Here is a 27239-nt window from a genome sequence, read left to right as displayed (position 1 = left end):
TGAGCAGGGGAGTGGGACTATTCGAGTAACTCTTTCAAATTCTACAACCCTGAATGTTTAAGATACTGAACAACAACAACTTCCATTGATGTAGCACCTTTAATGTACTAAAATGCCCCAAGGTGCATCACAGGGGGATTTTCAGACTAAATCAAGCCATATAAGGAGATATTAGGACAGGTGACCAAAAGCTTGGCCAAAGAGGTAGGTTTTAAGGAGCGTCTTAAAGGAGGAGAGAGAGAGGTGGAGAGGATCAGGGAGGGAATTCAAGCGCTTGGGGCCCAGACAGCTGAAGGCACGGCCGCCAATGGTGGAGTGATTAAAATCAGGGACAGGCAAGTGGTGGGAATTGGAGAAGTGCAAAGATCTCGGAGGATGGAAGGACGAGACTGTTCATCTTGAGTGATTATTTCAATTAGAAAGATCAAAGACCATGACCATCAATTCCACAAGGGTTGACTGATTTGGCCCATATGTGACTCCAGTCCCACACAAACGTGCTTGACCACTGACTGCCCTCTGAAGTGGCTGGGCAAGGCACTCAGTTGAAGCACACTGCTACAAACACAAACTGCAGTAGTTCAAAATGAAGGCCCACCACCACCTTCTGAAGGGCAATTAGTGTTGAGCAATAAATGCTGGCCTTGTCAGAAACACCCACATCCATAGAAAGAATGAAAGAAAAACAGCACCATTTGCTCGTGTGAAAACCAGTTGATCAGCCCAACACCCAGTTTCATTTTGCTGTCTTGTTCTCACCAGGTGGTGACTGGACGATCCTGTGCAAAGCTAGCTTTCCTTAAGCCTGTCCCTTTAAATACTAACAAAAACAGAAAGTGCTGGAAATACTCAGCAGGTCTGGCAGCATCTGTGGAGAGAGAAACAGAGTTAACGTTTCAGCTCTGTGACCTTTCATCAAAACTGGCAAAGGTTTGAAATGTAATGGGTTTGAAGCAAGTGAAAGGGGGAGTGGGGAAGAGAACAAAAGGGAAGGTGTTTGTTAGGGCAGAGGGCAGGAGAGATTAAAGGACAATGATGTCATGGAACAAAGGCAAAGGGAGTGTCAATAGTTGTAGTAAAAGATAAAGCATTAGCTCACATGAACATGTGAACATATGAACATACAAATTCGGAGAAGTAGGCCATTCAGCCCCTCGGGCCTGCTCCGTCATTCAATAAGATCATGGCTGATCTGTTTGTGTTTCGAATTCCACATTCCCATCTACCCCCGATAACCCTCGATTCCCTTGCCTCACAAGAATCTATCTGCCTTAAAAATATTCAATGACCCCAACTGCACCACCTTCTGAGGCAGAGAGTTCCAAAGTCACACAACCCTCTGAGAGAAAACATGTCTCCACATCTCTGTCCTAAAAGGGTGATCCCGAATTTTAAAACAGTGTTTCCTATTTCCGGACTCACCCACAAGAGGAAACATCCTCTCCACATCCACCTTGTCAAGACTGTTCAGGATCTTATAAACTTCAATCAAGTCTCCCATCATTCTTCTAAACTCCAGTGAAAACAAGCCCAGTCTGTCCAACCATTCCTCATAAAACAACCCACTCATTCCAGGAAACAATCTAGTAAACCTCCACTGAACTGCCTCCAACACATTCACATCCTTCCTTAAATAAGGAGACCAAAACTGTACACAGTATATGAGATGTCCAGAGAGAGTGTAAATGGCAGAATAATGAACAGCTCTGTCCAAAAGCAAAAACACGAAAAACATGAAATTGGTCGAGGGCCCTGGGGGGAATCCTCGGTTGAGGAAAAAGGAAGACATATCAGAAGCGCTGTCATGGAAGGTTGTATCATCAGAGCACAGCCGTCAGTGGCAGAGAAACAGGGAGAATGGAATGGAATCCTTACAGGAGGCAGGGTGTGAGGAAGTGTACGCGAGGTAGCTGTGGGAGTCGATGGGGTTATAATGAATATTAATGGACAGCCGATCCCCAGAGATGGAGACAGAGAAGTCGAGGAAGGGAAGGGAAGTGTCAGAGATAGACCATTTGAAGGTGAGAGAAGGGTGGAAATTGGAAGCAAAGTTGATGAAGTTTTCCAGTTCGGGGCGAGAGCAGAAAATGGCACCGATATTGTCATCAAAATACCGGAAAAAGAGTTGGGGGAGGGAGCCTGAGTAGGACTGGAACAAGGAATGTTCAACATATCCCAAGGTGTGGCTGAGCAAGCTCTGCAGGTTAATTACCAAATAAGGTAAATTCTCCGCAGCTTGTGAGTCAGTGACAGGAATGTGCGTATTTTAACTCTGAGTGTGCTGGCAGTTTATGTTTCTGGTGCTACCATTGTGCTGACACTCACTGCTCCTGCCGTCCTCCCTCCAAGGGGCTGACTCCTGTTGGCTGCACAGACATTCAAACTCCACCCCATGACTCCAGGATGAGTTGTCGTTCCTTCCAACGGAGCAAAGACAGCGAATATTGACAGGCTATTCAACCTTGAGAGGGACACACTTTCCAGCAAGGATCACCAGCAAGCAGTCAATAACCCTACATTATATTTCCCCCTCACTCGCTCAGGGAGATTGAGGATAATTCATGCCTGACCTGCTGTTTGCCTTGCCGAGTTAACTCAACGCACAACAGGGATCAAAGCTCAGACCCTGTGATTTGTATGTATTAGCTCCAAACCTGGTGCATCTTTTAGCAATTAGACAGTCAAGGTGGGGTCTGGTTTCCTGCTCCAAGTCCTATGAACCCATCACTCCCGGTGCTCACTGACCTACACTGGCTCCCAGTCCAGCAACGCCTCAATTTTAAAATTCTCTTCCTTGTTTTCAAATCCCTCCATGGCCTCGCCCCTCCCGATCTCTGTAATCTCCTCCATTCCCATAACCTCCCAGATCTCTGCATTTTTCATAGAAACATCGAAAATAGGAGCAGGAGTAGCCAATTCGGCCCTTCGAACCTGCTGTGCCATTCATTATGATCATGGCTGATCATCCAACTCAGTAACCTGATTCCGCATTCTCCCCATATTCTTTGATCCCTTTAAACCCAAGAGCTATATCTAACTCCTTCTTGAAAACATACAATGTTTTGGCCTCAGCTGCTTTCTGTGGTAGCGAATTCCACAGGCTCACCACTCTCTGGGTGAAGAAATTTCTCCTTATCTCAGTCCTGAATGGTTTACCTTAGACTATGTCCCCTGGTTCTAGACTCCCCCACCATTGAGAACATCCTTCCTGCATCTACCCTGTCAAGTCCTGTTCGAATTTTATAGGTTTCTATGAGATCCCCCCTCACACTTCTGAACTCCAGCGAATATAATCCTAACTGACTCGATCTCTCCTCATACGTCAGTCCCGCCATCCCAGGAAACAGTCTGGTAAAACTTCGCTGCACTCCCTCTACAGCAAGAACATCCTTCCTCAGATAAGGAGACTAAAACTGCATACAATATTCCAGGTGTGGCCTCACCAAGGCCCTGTATAATTGCACCATTCGCGACTCCTCAAATACTGAAGCAGTCCGTGTAGAAATGCAGCAAGACCTGGACAATATCCAGACTTGGGCTGATAAGTGGCAAGTAACATTTGCGCCACACAAGTGCCAGGCAATAACCACCTCCAACAAGAGAGAATCTAACCATCTCCCCTTGACATTCAACGGCATTACCATCGCTGAATCCCCCACTATCAACATCTTAGGGGCTACCATTGACCAGAAACTGAACTGGAGTAGCCATATAAATACCATGGCTACAAGAGCAGGTCAGAGGCTAGGAATCCTGCAGCGAGTAACTCACCTCCTGACTCCCCAAAGCCTGTCCACCATCTACAAGGCACAAGTCAGGAGTGTGATGGAATACTCTCCACTTGCCTGGATGGGTGCAGCTCCAGCAACACTCAAGAAGCTCGACACCATCCAGGACAAAGCAGCCCGCTTGATTGGCACCCCATCTACAAACATTCACTCCCTCCACCACCGACGCACAGTGGCAGCAGTGTCTACCATCTACAAGATGCACTGCAGCAATGCACCAAGGCTCCTCAGACAGCACCTTCCAAACCAGCGACCTCTATCACCTCGAAGGACAAGGGCAGCAGATGCATGGGAACATCACCACCTGCAAGTTGCCTTTCAAGTCACACACCATCCTGACTTGGAACTATTTTGCCGTTCCTTCATTGTTGCTGGGTCAAAATCCTGGAACTCCCTTCCTAACAGCATTGTGGGTGTACCTACCTCACATGGACTGCAGCGGTTCAAGAAGGCAGCTCATCACCACCTTCTCATGGGTAATTCGGGATGGGCAATAAATGCCAGTTACGCCCACATCCCATGAATGAATTTTTAAAAAGCAAGACATCCCTGCTCCTGTACTAGAATCCTCTCGCTATGAAGGTCAACATACCATTTGCCTTTTTTGCCACCTGTTGCACCTGCATGCTTACCTTCAGAGACTGTTGTAAGAGATCACCCAGGTCTCGCTGCATATTCCCCTCTCTCAGTTTATAACCGTTCAGATCATAATCTGCCTTCCTGTTTTTGCTACCTTACATTTATCCACATTATACTGCATCTGCCATGCATTTGCCCATTCACTCAACTTATCCAAATCACCCTGAAGTCTCTCCGCATCCTCCTCACAACTCACCCTCCCAACCAGTTTTGTGTCATCTGCAAACTTGGAGATGTTACATTTAGTTCCCTCATCTAAATCATTAATGTATGTTGTGAATAGCTGGGGTTCTAGCACCGATCCCTGTGGTAACGCACTCCAATTCTGACGTCTTCAGCATCCCTGATTTTAATCACTCCACCATTGGTGGCCGTGCCTGCAGCTACCTGAACCCTAAACTCTGGAATTCCCTCCCCAAACTCCCCCACCTCTCTTTCTTCCTTTAAGATGCTTCTTAAAATCTATCTCTTTGACCAAGTTTTTGGTCATCTGCCTGAATATGTGTCTCAGTATCAAATTTAGTTTGAATATGCTCCTGTGTTAGAGGTGTTGTGTAATTGCAAGTTCCTGCACTCTGTTCCCTGTATCCCGTGGAATTATGCCTGAGCCTGAGACACCACCCAACGGGGAGGGAAATTGGTGAAAGGGAGTCCTGCCATTAATTGGCTAAATCCAATCGCAAATATTAATTCAGATGGAAAATAAATACCAAAAGTGGGAAAAAAGTTTATGTTTCAAAATATGATTAATAGCAGGAAATAAAAAATAAATTACATGACAGGGTTCTCTCTCTGTAATTGGATTAAACTCCATCCCCTACACCTCAGTGACTGGTTTTGACCCATCCCTCTAAATCTCATTGGTTAGCTGCCCCATGTGGGTGGAGCCTCATGCTTTTTAAAAGAGGCTGGTGTAGACAATTTGTGTTTGCAGTCTGGGAGCAAGAGTTGGAGTAGAATCTGCTTTCAGAGGTAGAGTGAAGTGTTTTTTTAAAATTCCTTTGTGGGATGTGGACATTGTTGACCTGTGAGAAGGTGTTAATTTGGTCAGTAATTGCTCTAAAATGTAAGTGTACTTTGGATCTGTGTTCTTGTGTCTCTATTAATGGGTATTTCCTCTTTTGTTCTCGTCACTTCCTGCAGCTTCTAAACCATGGCTGATGATGATGTTGCTGCTCTGGTGGTAGATAATGGATCTGGGATGTGTAAAGCTGGGTTTGCAGGAGATGATGCCCCCAGGGCTGTGTTTCCCTCCATTGTGGGAAGGCCACGTCACCAGGTGAGCCCTTCAGTTCAAAGTATTCTCTTCCTTGGTATAAAGAGAGGGTAATCTCTTGGTTCTGGAATAGCTCTTTTCTGCAAGATTTGTATGCTGGCTTTAAATATTTCCTTCAATGGATGTGATGGCTTGTGACAGGCCTTGTGTCACAGTGCAAAAAGCTCCCTGGGGTGGGAGGAAGTGGTTGATTTTGGGTGGGGGGGGAAGGGGAAGAGGGTGTGTGGAAATTGGGGTGTGAGCACAGCTGCTGACTCTCTCTCTGCTGGCTGACTACTGCTTCATTTGATGTGTGACACTTGTTTTCATGAGCACTGGATCTAATTGGTGCTCTACATCTGATGTGTTTCTGGGACAATATTCTGATCTTGCTGTGGGAAGGGTCTGATTCAATGTGGCTACAATGGAAGAGTATTTTTTGAACTGTTGTATGAGGATCAAACTGGCTCAAAAGCAGCTGAGCTAAAACTAACTGCTTCATGAGCTGACTTGGTTTTGTAAAACTAGCTGTTGACCAACATGTCTGATTCTTTTCCTCAACCCCTCCAAGTTTCTGTCCCTGACTCTACTCTCTCTCTCTCTCTCTCCCATATTTAAATTATTACCCTTTGTAGACCCCATGTTGGCAGATAATGTCTAGTTGTACTCCTCAACTCCTCCAATACTACTCTCCTGTTAGGCTCTTTAACCCAATGTCCATTCCCCTGGAATAGTCTCAAAAACCAAAGGCATCACCATAGTTCTGCCACTGAATATTCTTGCTCCACTGCCATGAAACAGCAAAATCCTACTGCTTTTGACCTTTATTAATTCCTGGGTGTGGGTGTTGCTGGTGAGGTTGGCATTAATTACCCATCCCCCTTGAGGTGGGAGGTAATAGCCCTTCTATGATATGTTTGTCAGTCGCATTGGACAATGTGACTGGAGCGATCTATAGGCCAAACTGAGGTGCTACACTGTTAGAGGTGTCATTTTGGATGAGTAAACTGAAGCCATTTTAAAAACTCAACTGGTTCATTTCCTCCTGTCCATTTCCTACTGTCCTTACTCAGTGTAGGCTCTAGTGCCACACTACCACTAGAGATTGACCATAACATATCAATCCTGCCAGTTACCCTTTCACCCCCTCATTGAGAATTGTGGGGGAGAAGGATTTTATTTTGTGGCAATGCTGCAGAAGATAAAGGATAACCCATCTGGTTATGTGAAGTTTTTTTATTGAACAAGAACAGTAATTTAATCTGTGATCCACATCACAATAGGGTATGGCACTTTATACTTGGAATTAAAGAATCTTTCTCAAGAGGCCACTGCCTTTACTGGCTTGTGAATCCTGTAAGGGTCATTGGGTCAGTTTAATGTGTAATCTTTGCAGCGCTGAACTTGACAAATATCTTTTGATCATATTCTACTTGTGGTATAGAGGATTGCAGTTCGACTCCCCTGTGCTGGAGGGGAGGCAAATCCAGTTAAGCTTCTGTCTCCTAATCACTATCCTGCTGTGCTAGTCAAAAACAGGGTTGGGTTGTGGCTAAATGTTAATCATGTGTGAACTTGTATAATATTCACTGGGTGAAGAAAGCTACACGAGTGCTAATCCCAGTATCAAGGAGTTTTCTCTTCACGTCTACTAAATGTGAAGTGGTTTGGGACAGCCTGAAGATTAGTGTTGCCAGTCATGTCCACTTGTACACTGCAAGACCCTGCAAATTGTAAATGATTAGCCAGTTTTAGAGGGATGAACACTGACCAACAGGAGGAGATACATCCCCTACTCTTCAAATAGTGCCATGGGATCCTCTACATCAGCAAACAGATAGTTGGGATCTATTTTAACACAACCTCTTACCCAGTACAACAGTGTCCAGAGATTGAGCTCAAACCTTCAGACTGGGCTTGAACCAGTGACCTTCTAAACTTGTGGTGTCGACCGGGGTGGGAAGTGAAATTGGGCTGGGGAGAAGATGGGTTTGGTGGTGAATGCAGTTGGGGGAGCATTTGGATCAGAAGCAGTGTCTTTGCAAATGCCACCTTTATCATATCCAGGCACATAAGCACTCAAACATTGGCCTTCAACAAAAAAGCAACAGCATTCTGTGCACAGCAAGGTCCCACAAATCAGTAGCTCATGGTTACTAATTATTGGGAGGAGAGATTGAACATCAGTTGAGAATTGTCCTCTACTCCAAGGCAATAAAAGCTGGCCATCCAGAATGCTCACACCCTGACCAAGTGTATTACTTTGTGTGAAGTAATTTAACTTTTTCACCTGTACTTGAACCCATCTGCCTGTGTGTCTCAGCCTCCATATCCAAAGGATCATCCTCTGCCATTTCTGCCACCTCCAGCGTGATGCCACTACCAGTCGCATCTTCCCCTCCCTTCCCCTGTCAGCATTCTGAAGGGATCGTTCCCTCTGCAACACGCTGGTCCACTCCTCCATTACCCCCACCACTTCGTCCCCATCCCATGGCACCTTCCCCCTGCAATCTCAGGAGGTGTAATACCTGCCCATTTACCTCCACTCTCCTCACTCTCCCAGGCCCCAAACACTCCTTTCAGGTGAAGTAGCGATTTACTTGTACTTTCAATGTAGTAAACTGTATTTGCTGCTCAGTGTGGTCTCCTCTACATTGGGGAGACCAAGTGCAGACTGGGTGACCGCTTTGCAGAACATCTCCGCTCAGTCCGCAAGCAGGACCCTGAGCTTCTGGTTGCTTGCCATTTCAACACTTCCCCCCCCACCCTGCTCTCATGCTCACATCTGTCCTAGGATTGCTGCAGTGTTCCAGTGAACATCAACGCAAGCTATAGGAACAGCATCTCAACTACCGACTAGGCACACTACAGCCTGCCGGACTGAACATTGAGTTCAATCATTTCAGAGCATGACAGCCCCCCATTTTACTTTTATTTTTAGTTATTTTATTTTACATCCTTTACACTTTTTTTGCATTTATTTCATTTCATCTTAGTTTGTTCAGTTTGCTTACCCACGTTGTTTTTTCAGGTTTGCACTTGCTGCTGTTCAATATTCAGTGTATTAACACCTAATCTGTACTAATGCTTTAATAAAAGCAAAATACTGCGGATGCTGGAAATCTGAAATAAAAACAAGAAATGCTGGAACCATTCAGCAGGTCTGGCAGCATCTGTGGAAAGAGAAGCAGAGTTAACCCTTCGGAAGAAGGGTCACTGACCCGAAACGTTAACTCTGCTTCTCTTTCCACAGATGCTGCCAGACCTGCTGAGTGGTTCCAGCATTTCTTGTTTTTATGCCTGTGTCTCTCCTTTCTTTCTGCATACTTTCTGCACATGATGCATCTATATATAATGCATAAATATTTTTGTCCTTGGATTAAATTTGCTCATTCTTTCCTCAAGCCCAGTGCCTCCAACATTTTGTCTAAGCTTCAGAAACTCTACAGAACAGCACCACTGTTCCAGATGTGGGCGAGCACCATTCCTATAGCAAGGGAGGAAAATGTGAATCCTCCTGATCCAATTGCTATAAAGATTCTGATGTTCAAAGAATCATGGAATTAATCAGGCCAGGAGACCATTCAGCCCATTGTACCTTTACTGGCTCTCAGCTATCTAGTTAGTCCCATAGCCCTGCCATTTTGCCCCTTGGAGTATTTATCCAATTCCCACTTCTGCAAGTTGTTGAATCTGTTTCCACCATCTCGTCGCAGAAAATTCCAGAGTCTCTGTCTCTGTCTGTCTCTGTCTGTCTCTGTCTGTCTCTGTCTGTCTCTGTCTGTCTCTGTCTGTCTCTGTCTGTCTCTGTCTGTCTCTGTCTGTCTCTGTCTGTCTCTGTCTGTCTCTGTCTGTCTCTGTCTGTCTCTGTCTGTCTCTGTCTGTCTCACATATTTGGCTTAAGGATGGTGAATAGTTTTATTTGTAGTCTCCTTCTGGTCTGGACTAACTTCTATAAGTCTCCATTGGTTCCTCTAGTTTCTGATGGTATGTTTCATCCTTTGTTTTTTTTTTTCCTCATTCTAGGGGGTGATGGTTGGAATGGGTCAGAAAGACAGTTATGTTGGTGATGAAGCTCAGAGCAAGAGGGGAATTCTGACCCTGAAGTATCCAATTGAACATGGCATTGTGACCAACTGGGATGACATGGAGAAGATCTGGCATCACACCTTCTACAATGAACTGCGAGTGGCCCCAGAGGAGCATCCAGTTCTCCTCACAGAGGCACCTCTCAACCCCAAAGCCAACCGGGAGAAAATGACCCAGATCATGTTTGAGACCTTCAACACACCGGCCATGTATGTTGCCATTCAAGCCGTGCTGTCCTTGTACGCCTCTGGCCGCACGACTGGCATTGTGCTTGATTCTGGTGATGGTGTGACCCACACTGTACCAATTTATGAAGGGTATGCCTTGCCTCATGCCATCCTGAGATTAGACCTGGCTGGCCGGGATCTGACTGACTACTTGATGAAGATCCTGACTGAACGTGGGTATTCCTTCACAACCACAGCCGAGAGGGAGATCGTGCGTGACATCAAGGAGAAACTTTGCTACGTGGCCCTAGACTTTGAATCTGAGATGGCGACGGCCAGCTCCTCTTCAGCCTTGGAGAAAAGCTACGAGCTCCCTGATGGCCAAGTCATTACCATTGGTAATGAGCGTTTCAGGGCCCCAGAAGCCCTTTTCCAACCCTCCTTCCTTGGGATGGAATCTAATGGGATCCATGAGACCTGTTTCAACAGCATCATGAAATGTGATGTAGATATCAGGAAGGATCTGTATGCCAACACTGTCTTGTCTGGTGGAACCACCATGTACCCAGGTGTTGCTGATCGGATGCAGAAGGAAATCACATCCTTGGCTCCGAGCACAATGAAGATCAAGATCATTGCTCCACCCGAGAGGAAGTATTCAGTGTGGATCGGAGGATCCATTTTGGCTTCTCTCTCCACCTTCCAGCAAATGTGGATCAGTAAGCAAGAGTATGATGAGTCTGGGCCCTCTATAGTTCATCGCAAGTGCTTCTAACCTGCTGCAGGGCTTTTACTTGCCAGGTTTAGTTCACTTACAATGTGACCTGCAGTCTCTGCTCTTTGGGCAAAAGGCAGAGTTGATGACGGGTGATCTATTGCATACATCCTGCCTCTTACTCCTTTGTACCCTTCCCTATCCAGCTCCATTTAAAACTAACTGGAAAGAAGCCTTTAAACTGCATAATGGAGACCAGTCACCATTGTGATATGAAATTGTACAGTTGTCCATGAGGATTTGAGCTTAAAGGAGCATCACCCTGCAGGAACAGGCAGGTTTATCCCAACATCTCCAAGGCTTCAATGCTACAGCTGAGTTTGCTTTTGTTATCTTTTGATATTTCTGAAGTCATAAAATACATTCTGAAATAAAGGTGACTTGTCAATGATCCTTTTTCCCCTTTTTTGTATTTCATAATATCTAAGCAATTAGTTACTCTTTCCTTTCTTTCCTCCCACCCTGCACCCTTTGGGATTTAAGCTCAAATGAATTTCAAATTTTTAAGCAGTCATCCTGGCAGAGCCTCTCCTGAAGGCCTCAACTGTTTTACATCATTCACTCCTCATTGTGACTACCCATAGGTCTAGCAGCTAGCTCGGTCGTAGTCAGTTAATACATCCATGTATTAAAAGGTGATTGTGTGATGGCCTGGGCAAGTGGAGTTGAACTGAGATAAGTAATGATCTTAGTGAATAGTGGAACAGGTTTTTAAATCTGTGCCCCCAGGTCAAATATAAGGTGATTGGTAGAAGGATTAGCAAGGACATGACTTTGGCTGGTTCCTCAAACTCCTGGCAGCTCTGAGTTCCTCAATATGAGAAAACTGCTCTCTGGGAAACGAGTGCAAACCTTATTTTTCTGTGGTCACAAACCAGTTGCACATTCCAAGAGTGGAATCCTTACGAGTCACAAAGACAGCAGGCTGGTCCCATGGAGCTCTAATGGACACATCAGTGCAGTCGATCACCCCTTGCACAGTGATGGCACCAAAGGCCATCTACAAGTAAGCAGATGCAATCTTTAGCACAACAGAAAAGGGCATTGGTCACCTCTTTTTGAGGCACATATCGGTCAGACTGTTGTGCCATGTCTGCTGCCCATTGATCCCTGGACAGCACGGCCAGCAACAAAACTGAGTGCAGCAGTCACCTTGAGGGCAACTGGCATGGGATTCCCACTAAACCCAAGCACTTGCAGGTCATGCTGCAGGATCCTACAAATTTCTGTGACCATTTCACATAACATCTTAGGCGGCTCTGGCATTGCCTCTGATATACCAAGGTGATTTTTCCTTTGTCCTGAGGATGCAATCAGGTGCCAGTGGGCGTCTACGATAATAAAAGGGAAGTACTGCAGATGCTGTAAATCTGAAATAAAAACAGGAAATGCTGGAAATACTCTGCTGGTCTGGCAGCAGCTGTGGAGAGAAACAGTCAATGTTTCAGGTCAGTGACCCTTCATCAGAACTGCCCTCAGTTGCTCCCTCTGCTCTTCCTGTGGTAGGAAACTAAGTGGGTGTAGTAGATCCATGTTGCTACAGCTTTACAAATAATGAAAAGAGCAGAGAGTTCCAATGCAGCCTTCTGTTGCCAGTCAGCTGACCCAGCAATGCAATGAGCAGATCACTTTTATCTGCCTTAAAACTGCAGCCAGCAGAAATCACACTGACCATCATTTGGTCTCCTCTCACTCGACTTGAAATTCTCGAGTAACTACATAATTTGCAATATTGTTTGAGAAAGTCATGCGTGTACAATGTAAGACCAGTTTCCCACCCTTCCAACCTCCTCCTGCTACCTTCTTGTCTGCACTGATCACCCTTTGTCCACCCACTGTAATCTTACACCTTCCCTCTGTGTTATTATTGAGTCTTCCCCCATTTACCTTGGACTGTGTCACAATCAAATTATTCATACCATCTCTCCTGCCATTCCTACTCCCATTACCATTGAAATACTGACTTGGACCCTTGATCCTCCTCAAATCCACCTTAATGTTATGGTCAACTCCCCCTTCCCCTCCCGATAATGCCAGAGAATACTCATCCCAAAGTCTCAACCTTTCTTTCTCACCAGAATTCCCCCTCCCTCCACTCCACCACGGAATCCATTTGCTCCCATTGACTGTGACTGTTCCATCTGCCAGCCAGTACCCTCAATTCTCCCTACAGGTCCCAGACATTGACAGCGCTCATCCCTTCCTATAGGCCCCTCATGATCATCTGTTGACTGTAATACTCCGATCAACTCACCACCCCCGCAGCCTCCCAAGCAATAACCACCACTGGACGCTCCCCTGCTCCTCCGTACACCCGATACCCCACCCTGTCCTGCTGGGTACTCTCCCCTGCTCCTCCATGCACCTTTTCCCCCATGCTTTCCCTGCCATCCCCTGAAGATTTGTCCCTGCTGGTGTTGAACCTGCAGCCAAACATCCACTCCACTGTTGGTCTCCCTTGTGCCGATGAGTACAAGACATGAAACTACTGACCTCAGACACGACTGCACAAAGCCACCTGGTGTTTGCCACCTTTGAACGAATGTGAACCGGGTGGTGTGGGAATAACGCTTGCCATTAACTTAATCTGGCAGGTCGGACTTAATTTGAACTAAGTGCAGGGTAATGAATATTCATGGTATGAAAATGCATGCAAAACTACAAACCACCACCATGTGGTGGGGAGCCCCGGATCACCGCAAACACACTGCTGGCTTAATTACAATACAAAAACCCACCATCTGAAATCTGAACAAACAACTTACGCTTAATTAAATTGCCAGCATGCCACCAAAGCCTCTCTTACAGGGCCCATAAAATTCCTGCCTTTGTGTCCTCCTCACAACTTGCTTTTCTACCTATCTTTGTATCGTCTGCAAATTTGACTAAAATACATTCAGTCCCTTCAATCAAGTCGTGGAGTCATTTATAGAACAGAAGGAGGCCATTTGGCACATCGAGTCCATGCTGGCTCTCCACGGAGCTATGCTGTCAGTCATAGAACCATAGAGAAATCACGGCACAGAAGGAGGCCATTCAGCCCGTCCTACTCTCCAGCACCTGGTCCATTGCCTTGCAGGTTACAGCACTTCAGGTCCAGGTACCTTTTAAAGAATTGAGGGTTTCTGCCTCCACTGTTCCTGGCAGTGAATTCCAGATACCCACCACCCTCTGGGTGAAAAAGTTTATTCTCATGTCCCCTCTAATCCTTCTACCAAATCACCTTAAATCTATGCCCCCTGGTAATTTACCTCGCCGCTACAGGAAACGGGTCCTTCCTGTCTACTCTATCTAGGCTCCTCATAATTTTGTACACCTCAATTAAGTCACCCCTCAGCCTCTTCTGCTCTGAGGAAAACAACCCTAACCTATCCAATCTTTCCCCATAGCTGCAACTTTCAAGCCCAGCAACATTCTTGTAAATCTCTTCTGTACTCTCTCCAGAGTAATTCTGTCCTTTTCTGTAATGTGGTGATCAGAACTATACGCAATACTCCAGCTGTGGCCTAACCTGTGTTTTATACAGTTCCAGCATTACACCCCTGCTTTTGAATTCTATACCTCGGCCAATAAAGGAAAGCATTCCATATGCCTTCTTCACCACTTTATCTACCTGCCCTGCCCCCTTCAGGGACCTGTGGACATGCACTCCAAGGTCTCTCACTTCTTCTACTCCTCTCAATATCCTCCCGTTTATTGTGTATTCCCTCGCTTTATTTGCCCTCCCCAAATGCATCACCTCACACTTCCTGGATTGAATTCCATTTACCACTTTTCCGCCCACTCAACTAAACCATTGGTATCTTTCTGGAGTCTACGGCTCTCCTCTTCACTATCAACTACACGGCCAATTTTTATGTCATCAGCAAATTTCCCAATCATGCCTCCCACATTTAAGTCCAAGTCATTAATATATACCACAAACAGCAAGGGACCCAACACTGAGCCCTGTGGAATGTCAGGAAAAACAGCTTTCCATTCGTAAAAACATCAATCGACTACTACCCTTTGTTTCTTGTCCCCGAGCCAATTCTGGATCCAACCTGCTGCATTTCCCTGTATCCCATGGGCTTTCATTTTACTGACCAGTCTGTTATGTGGGACCTTGTCAAATGCCTTACTAAAGTCCATGTAGACCACATCCACTGCACTACCCTCATCAATCAATCTTGTTACTTCCTCAAAAAATTCAATTAAGTTAGTAAGACACAACTTTCCTGTCACAAATCCATGCTGACTATCCCTGATTAATCTGTGCCTTTCTACGTGGCATTTATCCTGTCCCTCAGAATAGATTCTAACAATTTACCCACCACTGAGGTCAGACTGAACTGCCTATAATTATTTGGCCTACCCCTCCCACCCTTTATAAACAATGGTACAATGGTCGCAGACCTCCAATCATCTGGTACCTCTCCTGTGTCTAGTGAGGATTTGAAGATGATCCTCAGCGCATCCGCTATTTCCTTCCTGGCTTCCTTTAACAACCTGAGATGAAATCCATCCGGCCCTGGCGATTTATCCACTTTCAAGGATGTCAGACCCTCTAGTACTTCCTCTCTCATTATGGTTATCGTAGCTAATATTTCACACGCCTTCTCTTTAACTATAATGTCTATATCAACCCTCTCCTTTGTACATTCCATCTACTGGTTCCCCTTTATCCACCCCGCTTGTTACATCCTCAAAGAATTCTAATGAATTTGTCAAACACCATTTCCCTTTCATAAAACCATGTTGACTCTGCCTGATTGCATTACGATTTTCTAAATGTCCTGCTACTACTTCCCTAATAATGGACTCTAGTATTTCCCAATGTCAGATGCTAGGCTAACTGGCCTATAGTTTCCTGCCTTCTGTCTCCCTCCTTTCCTGAATAGAGACGATACATTTATGGTTTTCCAGTCCGCTGTGACGTTTCCAGAATTAAGGGAATTTTAGAAAATTACAACCAATGAATCCACTATCTCTGCAGCCACTTCTTTGAAGACCCTAGGATGCAGGACATCAGGTCCAGGGGACTTGTTAGCCTTTAGTCCCATTAGGTTTCCTAGTACTTTTTCTCTAGTGATAGCTGCTTCAGACAGATAATGGGCATCTCCTGGCAGGACAGAGTACCGAATACAGAAGTACACCAGTGTGCAGGGATCCCCAGCATGTTTGCCCTCTGGTCATATGTGCTGAATGGGTGATGGCCACATCCCCGAATGCATCCTCAAAGGCAAGCTTGCTGTTGGCACAAGACCAACAGGTCACCCACAATGGCAATACAAGGATGTCTGCAAGCAAGACCTCAAGTTGACTGGGATCAATGTCAATGGTAGGTTCCCCATGGTAGGCTCATTCAGAAAGTAAGGAGGCATGGGATACAGGGAAAGTTGGCTGTCTGGATACAGAATTGGCTGGCCCATAGAAGACAGAGGGTGGTAGTAGATGGAAAGTATTCAGCCTGGAGCTCGGTGACCAGTGGTGTTCCGCAGGGATCTGTTCTGGGGCCTCTGCTCTTTGTGATTTTTATAAATGACTTGGATGAGGAAGTGGAAGGCTGGGTTAGCAAGTTTGCCGATGACATGAAGGTTGCTGGAGTTGTGGATAGTGTGGAAGGCTGTTGTCGGTTGCAGCGGGATATTGACAGGATGCAGAGCTGGGCTGAGAAGTGGCAGATGGAGTTCAACCTGGAAAAGTGTGAAGTGATTCATTTTGGAAGGTCGAATTTGAATGCAGAATACAGGCTTAAAGATAGGATTCTTGGTAGTGTGGAGGAACAGAGGGATCTTGGGGTCCATGTCCATAGATCGCTCAAAGTTGCCACCCAAGTTGATAGGGTTGTTAAGAAAGCGTATGGTGTGTTGGCTTTCATTAACAGGGGGATTGAGTTTAAGAGCCGCGAGGTTATGCTGCAGCTCTATAAGGCCCTGGTTCGACCACACTTGGAATATTGTGTTCAGTTCTGGTCGCCTCATTATAGGAAGGATGTGGAAGCTTTAGAGAGGGTGCAGAGGAGATTTACCAGGATGCTGCCTGGACTGGAGGGCATGTCTTACGAAGAAAGGTTGAGGGAGCTATGGCTTTTCTCATTGGAGCAAAGAACGATGAGAGGTGACTTGATAGAGGGGTGCAAGATGATGAGAGGCATAGATAGAGTGGATAGCCAGAGACTTTTTCCCAGGGTGGAAAGGGCTATCACCAGGGGCCATAATTTTAAGGTGATTGGAGGAAGGTTTCGGGGAGATGTCAGAGGTAGGTTCTTTACACAGAGAGTGTTGGGTGCGTGGAATGCACTGCCAGCAGTGGTAGTAGAAGCAGATACATTAGGGACATTTAAACGACTCTTGGATAGGTACATGGATAATAGTAGTATGAAGGGTATGTAGGTAGTTTGATCCTAGAGTAGGTTAAAGATTCGGCACAACATCGTGGGCTGAAGGGCCTGTACTGTGCTGTACTGTTCTATGTTCTATGTTCAATGCATAGGAAGTCCTTGCTGTTGACTGGGGTTCCTGGAGAATGGCAGTCAGGAAGGACATGGAAAAAGCAGAGGACGAAGGAAATGAGCAGATGGCGGAAGAGAGAGCCCAGTAGAAGGAAAATCAGTTGACCTCAGGCCAATGATATTCATCTGTGCCAGCTCTGCAAGAGATTGCCACCCACGAGTCAGCCTCTATAGATGCAACAGGCGATGTTTAGTCCAGACGTGACATACATCCCAGGCACCGTCCAGTGTCTTTCGAGACAGATGGATGCCTACTTTCTCTAGTGATAGTGATTGTTTTCATTCCTCCCTCCTTTTTGCCACTTGATTTTCTGTTGTTCTTGGGACGCTTTTTGTGTTTTCTACTGTGAAGACAGATACAAAATACTTGTTCAAAGTCCCTTTGCTAGTTTACTCTCATACTCTAATTTCTCCCTTTATTCAGTCATCCTCTGCTGTTGCTAAAATTTTCCCAATCTTCTGGCCTACCATTAAACTTGGCAGCACTGTGCGCCTTTTCTTTCAATTTGAGACCATCCTTAACTTCTTTTGTTAGCAGCAGATGATGTATCCTCTCCTAATTTTGGCACAAGGCCCAAGAGGTTAGTGAGGAGGACTGAGATTGCTTGAGGTTGATTCTGATATCAAGTTTGGTTCAATCCAAGTTCAGTTCTGCACCAATTGATTCCCTCTCTGGGCCACTTCAGGGCAATTAAGAGTTAACTATGAGTTCTGGTGAAAGGTCAGTAACCTGAAACGTTAACTCTGCTTCTCTCTCCACAGATGCTGCCTGACCTGCTGAGTACTTCAGCACTTTCTATTTTTATTTCAGACTTCCAGCAGCTGCAGTATTTTGCTTTTATTTATATAAGATTTAACGAGGGAATGTGGGACTGAACACGTGTTAGACCCAGACTGGATAGGGATGGTAGGTTCCCTTCCCCGAAGGATGTCACTGAACCCGAGACACTACACCTGTAGTGTCTCCCACCCGCCCTCCTCCTCTAACCAAAAAAAAAGGACTCGGTGGTGTGTAGATAAGGTAAGGCTTTTTCTATTTCTCCTTTTTGTTTTATCGTGTGATTGGTTAAAAACTTTTCGTTCCTTTTTCATTTAACTAAGTTTAAGCTTAAGATTAAAAATGGCAGGAGATCTCAGACCCATGACATGCTCCTCTTGCTCAATGTGGGAGCTCAGGGACATGGCTGATGTCCCTGACTCCTTCACGTGCAGGAAGTGTGCCCAGCTGCAGCTCTTGTTAGACCGCATGACAGCTCTGGAGCTGCGGATGGACTCACTTTGGAGCATCCGCGATGCTGAGGAGGTCGTGGATAGCACGTTTAGCGAATTGGTCACACCGCAGATTAGGATTGCTGAGGGAGAAAGGGAATGGGTGACCAAAAAGCAGAGAAAGAGCAGGAAGGCAGCGCAGGTGTCCCCTGCGGTCATCTCCCTCCACAACAGGTATACCGTTTTGGATACTGTTGAGGGAGATGGCTCACCAGGGGAAGGCAGCAGTAGCCAGGTTCAAGGCACCGTGGCTGGCTCTGCTGTTCAGAAGGGCGGGAAAAAGAGTGGAAGGGCTATAGTCATAGGGGATTCGATTGTAAGGGGAGTAGATAGGCGGTTCTGTGGTCGAAAACGAGACTCCCGAATGGTATGTTGCCTCCCAGGTGCACGGGTCAGGGATGTCTCAGATCGGCTGCAGAACATTCTGAAGGGGGAGGGTGAACAGCCAGTTGTCATTGTGCACAGAGGCACCAATGATATAGGTAAAAAACGGGATGAGGTCCTACAAGCAGAATTTAGGGAGTTAGGAGCCAAGTTAAAAAGTAGGACCTCAGAGGTAGTAATCTCAGGATTGCTACCAGTGCCACGTGATAGTCAGAGTAGAAATGAAAGAATAGTCAGGATGAATGCGTGGCTTGAGAGATGGTGCAGGAGGGAGGGGTTCAGATTTTTGGGACATTGGGACTGGTTCTGGGGGAGGTGGGACTATTACAAATTGGACGGTCTACACCTGGGCCGGACTGGAACCAATGTCCTTGGGGGTGCTTTTGCTAACGCTGTTGGGGAGGGTTTAAACTAATGTGGCAGGGGGATGGGAAGCAAATGAGGTCAGTGGAGAGTAAGGATGTAGTAACTAAAGCCTGTAAGGAACGAGAAAATGAAGTCAGCGTGACTAAGGGAAAGAGTAGGCAGGGAGCAGATGATGAATGCAAAGGGACTGGTGGTCTGAGGTGTATTTGTTTTAATGCAAGAAGTGTAATAGGTAAGGCAGATGAACTTAGGGCTTGGATTAGTACCTGGGAGTATGATGTTATAGCTTTTACTGAGACTTCAGCTGTGCTGCAGGAAGGCACTATGGAGGACTCGAGCTGTGAGGCAATACGGGCAGAACTCAGAAATAGGAAGGGTGCGGTAACAATGTTGGGGCTGTACTACAGGCCTCCCAACAGCAAGCGTGAGATAGAGGTACAAATATGTAAACAGATTATGGAAAGATGTAGGAGCAACAGGGTGGTGGTGATAGGAGATTTTAATTTTCCCAACATTGACTGGGATTCACTTAGTGTTAGAGGTCTAGATGGAGCAGAATTTGTAGGGAGCATCCAGGAGGGTTTTCTAGAGCAGTATGTAAATAGTCCAACTCGGGAAGGGGCCATACTGGACCTGGTGTTGGGGAATGAGCCTGGCCAGGTGGTTGACGTTTCAGTAGGGGACTACTTTGGGAATAGTGATCACAATTCCGTAAGTTTTAGAATACTCATGGACAAAGACGAGAGTGGTCCTAAAGGAAGAGTGCTAAATTGGGGGAAGGCCAACTATACCAAAATTCGACAGGAGCTGGGGAATGTAGATTGGGAGCAGCTGTTTGAAGGTAAATCCACATTTGATATGTGGGAGGCTTTTAAAGAGAGGTTGATTAGCGTGCAGGAGAGACATGTTCCTGTGAAAATGAGGGGTAGAAATGGCAAGATTAGGGAACCATGGATGACAGGTGAAATTGTGAGACTAGCTAAGAGGAAAAAGGAAGCATACATAAGGTCTAGGCGGCTGAAGAAAGACGAAGCTTTGAAAGAATATCGGGATTGTAGGCGCAATGTGAAACGAGGAATTAAGAGGGCTAAAAGGGGTCATGAAATATCTTTAGCAAACAGGGTTAAGGAAAATCCCAAAGCCTTTTATTCATATATAAGGAGCAAGAGGGTAACTAGAGAAAGGATTGGCCCACTCAAGGACAAAGGAGGAAAGTTATGCGTGGAGTCAGAGAAAATGGGTGAGATTCTAAATGAGTACTTTGCATCGGTATTCACCGAGGAGAGGGACATGACAGATGTTGAGGTTAGGGACAGATGTTTGATTACTCTAGGTCAACTCGGCATAAGGAGGGAGGAAATGTTGGGTATTCTAAAAGGCATTAAGGTGGACAAGTCCCCAGGTCCGGATGGGATCTATCCCAGGTTACTGTGGGAAGCGAGAGAGGAAATAGTTGGGGCCTTAACAGATATCTTTGCAACATCTTTAAACACGGGTGAGGTCCCGGAGGACTGGAGAATTGCTAATGTTGTCCCCTTGTTTAAGAAGGGTAGCAGGGATAATCCAGGTAATAATAGACCGGTGAGCCTGACGTCAGTGGTAGGGAAGCTGCTGGAGAAGATACTGAGGGATAGGATCTATTCCCATCTGGAAGAAAATGGGCTTATCAGTGAGAGGGAACATGGTTTTGTGCAGGGAAGGTCATGTCTTACCAACTTAATAGAATTCTTTGAGGAAGTGACAAAGTTGATTGATGAGGGAAGGGCTGTAGATGTCGTATACATGGACTTCAGTAAGGCGTTTGATAAGGTTCCCCATGGTAGGCTGATGGAGAAAGTGAAGGTGCATGGGGTCCAAGGTGTACTAGCTAGATGGATAAAGAACTGGCTGGGCAACAGGAGACAGAGAGTAGCAGTGGAAGGGAGTTTCTCAAAATGGAGACGTGTGACCAGTGGTGTTCCACAGGGATCCGTGCTGGGACCACTGTTGTTTGTGATATACATAAATGATTTGGAGGAAAGTATAGGTGGTCTGATTAGCAAGTTTGCAGACGACACTAAGATTGGTGGAGTAGCAGATAGTGAAGGGGACTGTCAGAGAATACAGCAGAATATAGATAGACTGGAGAGTTGGGCAGAGAAATGGCAGATGGAGTTCAATCAGGGCAAATGCGAGGTGATGCATTTTGGAAGATCCAATTCAAGAGTGAACTATACAGTAAATGGAAAAGTCCTGGGGAAAATTGATGTACAGAGAGATTTGGGTGTTCAGGTCCATTGTTCCCTGAAGGTGGCAACGCAGGTCAATAGAGTGGTCAAGAAGGCATACGGCATGCTTTCCTTCATCGGACGGCTTATTGAGTACAAGAGTTGGCACGTCATGTTACAGTTGTATAGGACTTTGGTTCAGCCACATTTGGAATACTGCGTGCAGTTCTGGTTGCCACATTACCAAAAGGATGTGGATGCTTTGGAGAGGGTGCAGAGGAGGTTCACCAGGATGTTGCCTGGTATGGAGGGCGCTAGCTGTGAAGAGAGGCTGAGTAGATTAGGATTATTTTCATTAGAAAGACGGAGGTTGAGGGGGGACCTGATTGAGGTGTACAAAATCATGAGAGGTATAGACAGGGTGGATAGCAAGAAGCTTTTTCCCAGAGTGGGGGATTCAATTACAAGGGGACACGAGTTCAAAGTGAAAGGGGAAAAGTTTAGGGGGGATATGCGTGGAAAGTTCTTTACGCAGAGGGTGGTGGGTGCATGGAACGCATTGCCAGTGGAGGTGGTAGACGCGGGCACGATAGCGTCTTTTAAGATGTATCTAGACAGATACATGAATGGGCAGGAAGTAAAGAGATACAGACCCTTAGAAAATAGGCGACAGGTTTAGATAGAGGATTTGGACCGGCGTAGGCTTGGAGGGCCGAAGGGCCTGTTCCTGTGCTGTAATTTTCTTTGTTCTTTGACCCAGTTGGTTTTTACGACAATCTGACCATTTTGTTAGTAATTCTGACCACAAATTACCAGATAAACGGCATTATGAGAATTGAACTCACGTCCTCTACCATATAAGGTCATGTTAAGAGCTGAGCCACACAGTGGTTCGTTCTGAAATAGCGGAACCAGAAACAAGAAAGTTGCAACACTCTTAGGACTCGGTTATTGTAACACAGGACTGGAGGTTGTTGAGTGATACAGCACATTCAGTGCACAGCAGGTCAGAGGCTGGGACTCCTGAGGCGAGTAACTCACCTTCTGACTCCCCAAAGCCTGTCCACCATCTACAAGGCACAAGTCAGGAGTGTGACGGAATACTCTCCACTTACCAGGATGGGTGCAGCTTCAACAACACTCAAGAAGCTCGACACCATCCAGGACAAAGCAGCCTGCTTGACTGGCACCCCATCCACCACCTTAAACATTCACTCCCTCCACCACCATCGCACAGTGGCAGCAGTGTGTACCATCTACAAGATGCACTGCGGCAACTCACCAAGGCTCCTTCGACAGCACCTTCCAAACCTGCGACCACTACCATAAAGGCCTGCTCGGGCCTGCAAATGAAACTCGACCCAAGCCCGACAGAACCACATCCGACCCGTGCCCAACCCGGCCCGAGTCCTTTGATTTTTTTCCCGTGCCTGACCCGACACAACCGCCAGAATAAAGTTGATTATATTAAAGAGGTTATGCTCTTCCTTGGATGGAATCGCTCACTGCAGATTACTGCGGAGTCCAAATGCACGTTTCCCGCCTTGAGGTCCTGGCTGTCACTGTGTCCAACCTGGCCCGTCCTGACCTGAGCCCGAATGCCGGACCTGGAAGAGCAACCTGACCCGACCCGAACCCGACACATGTCGTCGGGCCCGGGCGGGTAGCCGTGTTCTACTCTATCACCTAGAAGGACAAGGGCAGCAGATGTATTGGAACACCAATGGGCAAGTTCCCCTCCAAGCCGCACACCATCCTGACTTGGAACTATATCGCCGTTGGCCATATAAGGAGATATTAAGACGTGTGACCAAAAAATTGGCCAAAGAGGTCAGTTTTAAGGAGCGTTTTGAAGGAGGAGAGAGAGATGTAGAGGTTTATGGAGGGAATTCCAGAGCTTAAGGCCCAGGCAGCTGAAGGCACGACCAGAAATGGTGAAGTGATTAAAATCAGGGATGCATCAGAGGCCGGAATTGGGAGAGTGTAGAGATCTCGGCGTGTGGGCTGGAAGAGGGTACATAGATAGGGACGGGTATGGCCGCGAAGAGATTTGAACACAACAGAATTCTAAATCGGAGGTGTTGCCAGACCAGGAGACAATGTGGGTCAGCGGGTATAGGGATGATGGGTGAATGGGATCCAGTGCGAGTTAGGATATGGGCAGTAGAGTTTTGGAAGAGTGAAAGTTTACGGCGGGTGGAAAATGGAAGCCTGTCATTGGAAACCTCAATAACTAAAGACCATTATTAGAGATAGCATTGCTGAGCACTTAGAAAGGCAATCAGGGAGATCAATGGGACATGGTAGTTTCATTCATTTCATGGAAACGTTCAGTGTAATTACTGATAATGCAGGTCGACGAAATGCAGTGGTTGTGGAGTGCATGACATTACCAGCAATCATTTACGGAATTGTTATGTGGAAGACTTGTTTTTTTTTAGAGATATATAGCACTGAAACAGGCCCTTTGGCCCACCGTGTCTGTGCCAACCAACAACCACCCATTTATACTAACCTTACAGTAATCCCATATTTCCTACCACCTACCTACACTGGGGGCAATTTACAACAGCCAATTTACCTATCACCTGCAAGTCTTTGGCTGTGGGAGAAAACCAGAGCACCCGGCGAAAACCCATGCGGTCACAGGGAGAACTTGGAAACTCCGCACAGGCAGTACCCAGAATCGAACCCGGGTCCCTGGAGCTGTGAGGCTGCGGTGCTAACCACTGCGCCGCTTGTTATGAAAAGCAAAGCATATTTTTTCTGGAAGTCTCACAATCCCAGTACAAGATTGTTTTGTCCAAAATATGTAAACAAAGACTTGCATTTCTACAGTGCCTTTCACAACCTCAGCATGTTCCAAAGTATTTCACAATCAATGAAATAGTTTTGAAGTGTCATCAGTATTGTAATGTAGGATACATGGCAGTCAATTTGTGCACAGCATGATCCTACAAACAGCAATGTGTTGAAGACCAGATAATTTGCTTGTTTCGAGATGTTAGTTGAGGGATTAATATTGACCAGGACAGTGGGGAGGATTCTCCTGCTCTACTTCAAAATATTGCCGTGGAATCTTTTATATTCAACTGAGAGGCAGATGTGATCTTGATTTAATGCCTAATCTGAAAACCAGCACCTCTGGCAGAGCAGCACTCCCTCAGTACTGATCCTGCAATAGTGCAGTACTCCCTCAGTATGGCAGTACTGGGGGAATACTGCACTATTGCAGGATCAATACTGAGGGAGTGCTTCACTGTCGGAGGTGCCGTCTTTCATCTGAGATATTAAACCAAGGCCCTCTTAGGTGGATGTAAAAGATCCCAGGTCACTATTTGAAGAGTAAGGGTGTCCTCACTGATGTCCTGGCCAATATGTATCTTTCAAACAACATGGCTAAAAACAGATTATCTGGTCATTATCACATTGCTGTTTGTGTGATCTTGCTGTGCGTAAATTGGCAATTGTGCTTCCTATAATATAACAGTGACTACACTTCAAAAGTACTTCATGTGAAGCACTTTGGGATGTCCTGAGGTTGTGAGAGGTGCTATAGAAATGCAAGTCTTTCTTCTTTCTTTCTATATTGAACAAATCAAAGGGGTTTCGGCTGCTGATTGGTTGGCTGTTTTAAGAGGAGGTGTTTGATGGTGCTCCCATAGGTCCACATCGTCGAGGTGATCTCATTTAAACATACAAAATTCTTACAGGGCTCGACAGGGTAGATGCAGGAAGGATGTTTCCCCTGGCTGGGGAGGGTAGAACCAGGGGACACAGTCTCAGAATAAGGGGCAGGTCATTTAGGACTGAGATGAGGAGGAATTTCTTCACTCAGAGGGTGGTGAATCTTTGGAATTCTTTGCCCCAGAGGGCTGTGGTGGCTCAGTCACTGAGTATGTTCAAGACTGGGATCAATAGATTTCTACATATTAAAAACATCAAGGGATACAGGGATCTCTTGGCATTTCTTCACAGACAATGATTTTGGGAAGGTTGTAGTCATCGGTTGCAGGCCCGCTAGTGACTAGTCAGGCCTATCCGTGACCGGCAGATTCTCCCACTGCGGGTACAAGTGAAGGTGTAGTCACTGCTGGGGGCAATTGGATCTATCCTTCTCCTTTTCTCTTTCATGCTGGTTCTTTGCTCAGTTTCAAAGGTGTCTGTAGCCCTCCTGATGTGGCATCTCCAGGCATCACGATCTATGGCCTGTGTTTCCCACTGGCGATGGTCAATGAGGCGCACAGAGAGGGACTACTTCAGAGAGTCCTTGAAACGTCTGCATGGGGCCCCTCTTTTCCTTTACCAGTGGTCAGCTGTGCATACAACACAATCTTGGACAGGTGACTCTTGTCCATCTGGGCAACGTGACCCGCCCAACACAGTTGGCTTTGCAGGAGGGTGGCCTCAATGCTGGTGATGTTGGCTGTTTCCAGAACTTCAATGTTTGAGATCCAGTCCTGCCAACGGATCTTGAGGATGCTGCAGAGGCAGCGCTGATGGAAGCACTCTAGAAGGTGTACATGATGGCAGTACAGTACCCATGGCTCAGTGCCATACAGAAGGGTGGTGAGGTTATGGCTTTGTACACTTTGAGATTGGTCTGTGCTCTGAGGCTGTGGTTGCTCCACACTCGTTTGTAGAGTCTGCCGTATGTACTGTTTGCTTTTGAGAGTCTATTGTCCACTTCCTTGTCTATGGTGGCATCAAACAAGATGACGCTCCCCAAATAAGTAAATTGCTTGACGGCATTCAGCTCGGTTCCCTCGATGACAATGCTTGGTGGTCTAAATTCTTCTTGGGGTGCAGGCTGATGCAGGACTTCAGTTTTCTTTAAACGATTTTTAGTCCGAAAGGTTGTGCTGCCTCGGAAAAATGTGTTGTTATACATTGCAGGTCTGACTGACTGTGGGCCAGGAGAGCACAGTCATTGGCCAAAAGAAGTTTACGGATGTGTTTTTCTTGTGTCTTTGTGTGAGTCTGAAGAAGCCTGAGGTTGAAAAGGCCTCCCTCAGTCCGGAAGCGTATGTAAACTCCCTCCTTAAGGTTTTCCATTGCCTGCTGCAGCATCATTCAGAAAAAGATGATGAATAGGGTGGGGCCAGCACACATCCCTGTTTCACCCCATTGGAGATACAGAAGGGACTCGAGAGGTTGCTGTTTTGCTTGACTTGTCAGTACTGATTTTCATGAAACTGCTTCACCATGGCCAGGAACCTGGGTGGGCATCCAAGTTTTTCAAGGATTTTCCAAAGTCCATCTCTGCTCACAGTGTCGAATGCCTTGGTGAGGTCTACGAAAGTGACGTACAGGCCTTTGTTTGGCTTGCGACACTTTTCTTGTAATTGTCTGAGTACAAATACCATGTCTGTGGTGCCTCTGTTTGCTCTGAAACCACACTCGTCTCTGGAGGGTTTTCTTCCGCAATGGTAGGCCCAAGCCTGTTCAGATGTGTTCTAGCCAGGATCTTCCCAGCAATAGACAGGAGGGTGATCCCATTGTAATTGAAGCAGTCTGATTTTTCTCCTTTGTTTTTGTACAAGGTGTTGATAACGGCATCATGAAGATCCCATGGATCCTGCCCTGTTCCCAGCAGGCCGTGAAAAACTCATGGAGCTTTGTGTATATGGCAGGTGCTTCGGTGGAATTCCATTGACTCTGGGGGCTTTGTTGTTCTTCATCTAGTTGATGGTGGTCACAGTTTCATCCAGAGTTGGGCTCTCATCCAGTTCTTCTTTTACAGGCTGTTGTTGGATGCAATTGATGGCAGTATCATACACTGTGCATTGGCGCTGAAGAGAGTTTCA

General features: G+C 46.2%; 1 protein-coding gene across 1 annotated transcript; it reads left to right on the top strand.

Annotated features, from left to right (window-relative positions):
• The first annotated feature begins 5308 nt into the window (after nucleotides 1-5308).
• LOC137369710 (actin-2-like) lies at nucleotides 5309-11104 on the top strand. Its single transcript, XM_068031070.1, has 3 exons — nucleotides 5309-5399; nucleotides 5571-5706; nucleotides 9709-11104. Exons 2-3 carry the CDS (start codon nucleotides 5581-5583, stop codon nucleotides 10711-10713), a joined length of 1131 nt encoding a protein of 376 aa, XP_067887171.1. The 5' UTR covers nucleotides 5309-5399; nucleotides 5571-5580; the 3' UTR covers nucleotides 10714-11104.
• The last annotated feature ends 16135 nt before the right edge of the window (nucleotides 11105-27239 follow it).

Source organism: Heterodontus francisci, chromosome 5 (assembly GCF_036365525.1).
Source record: "Heterodontus francisci isolate sHetFra1 chromosome 5, sHetFra1.hap1, whole genome shotgun sequence".
Classification (NCBI taxonomy): Eukaryota; Metazoa; Chordata; class Chondrichthyes; order Heterodontiformes; family Heterodontidae; genus Heterodontus; species Heterodontus francisci.
This window is presented reverse-complemented; position numbering and strand designations above follow the sequence as displayed.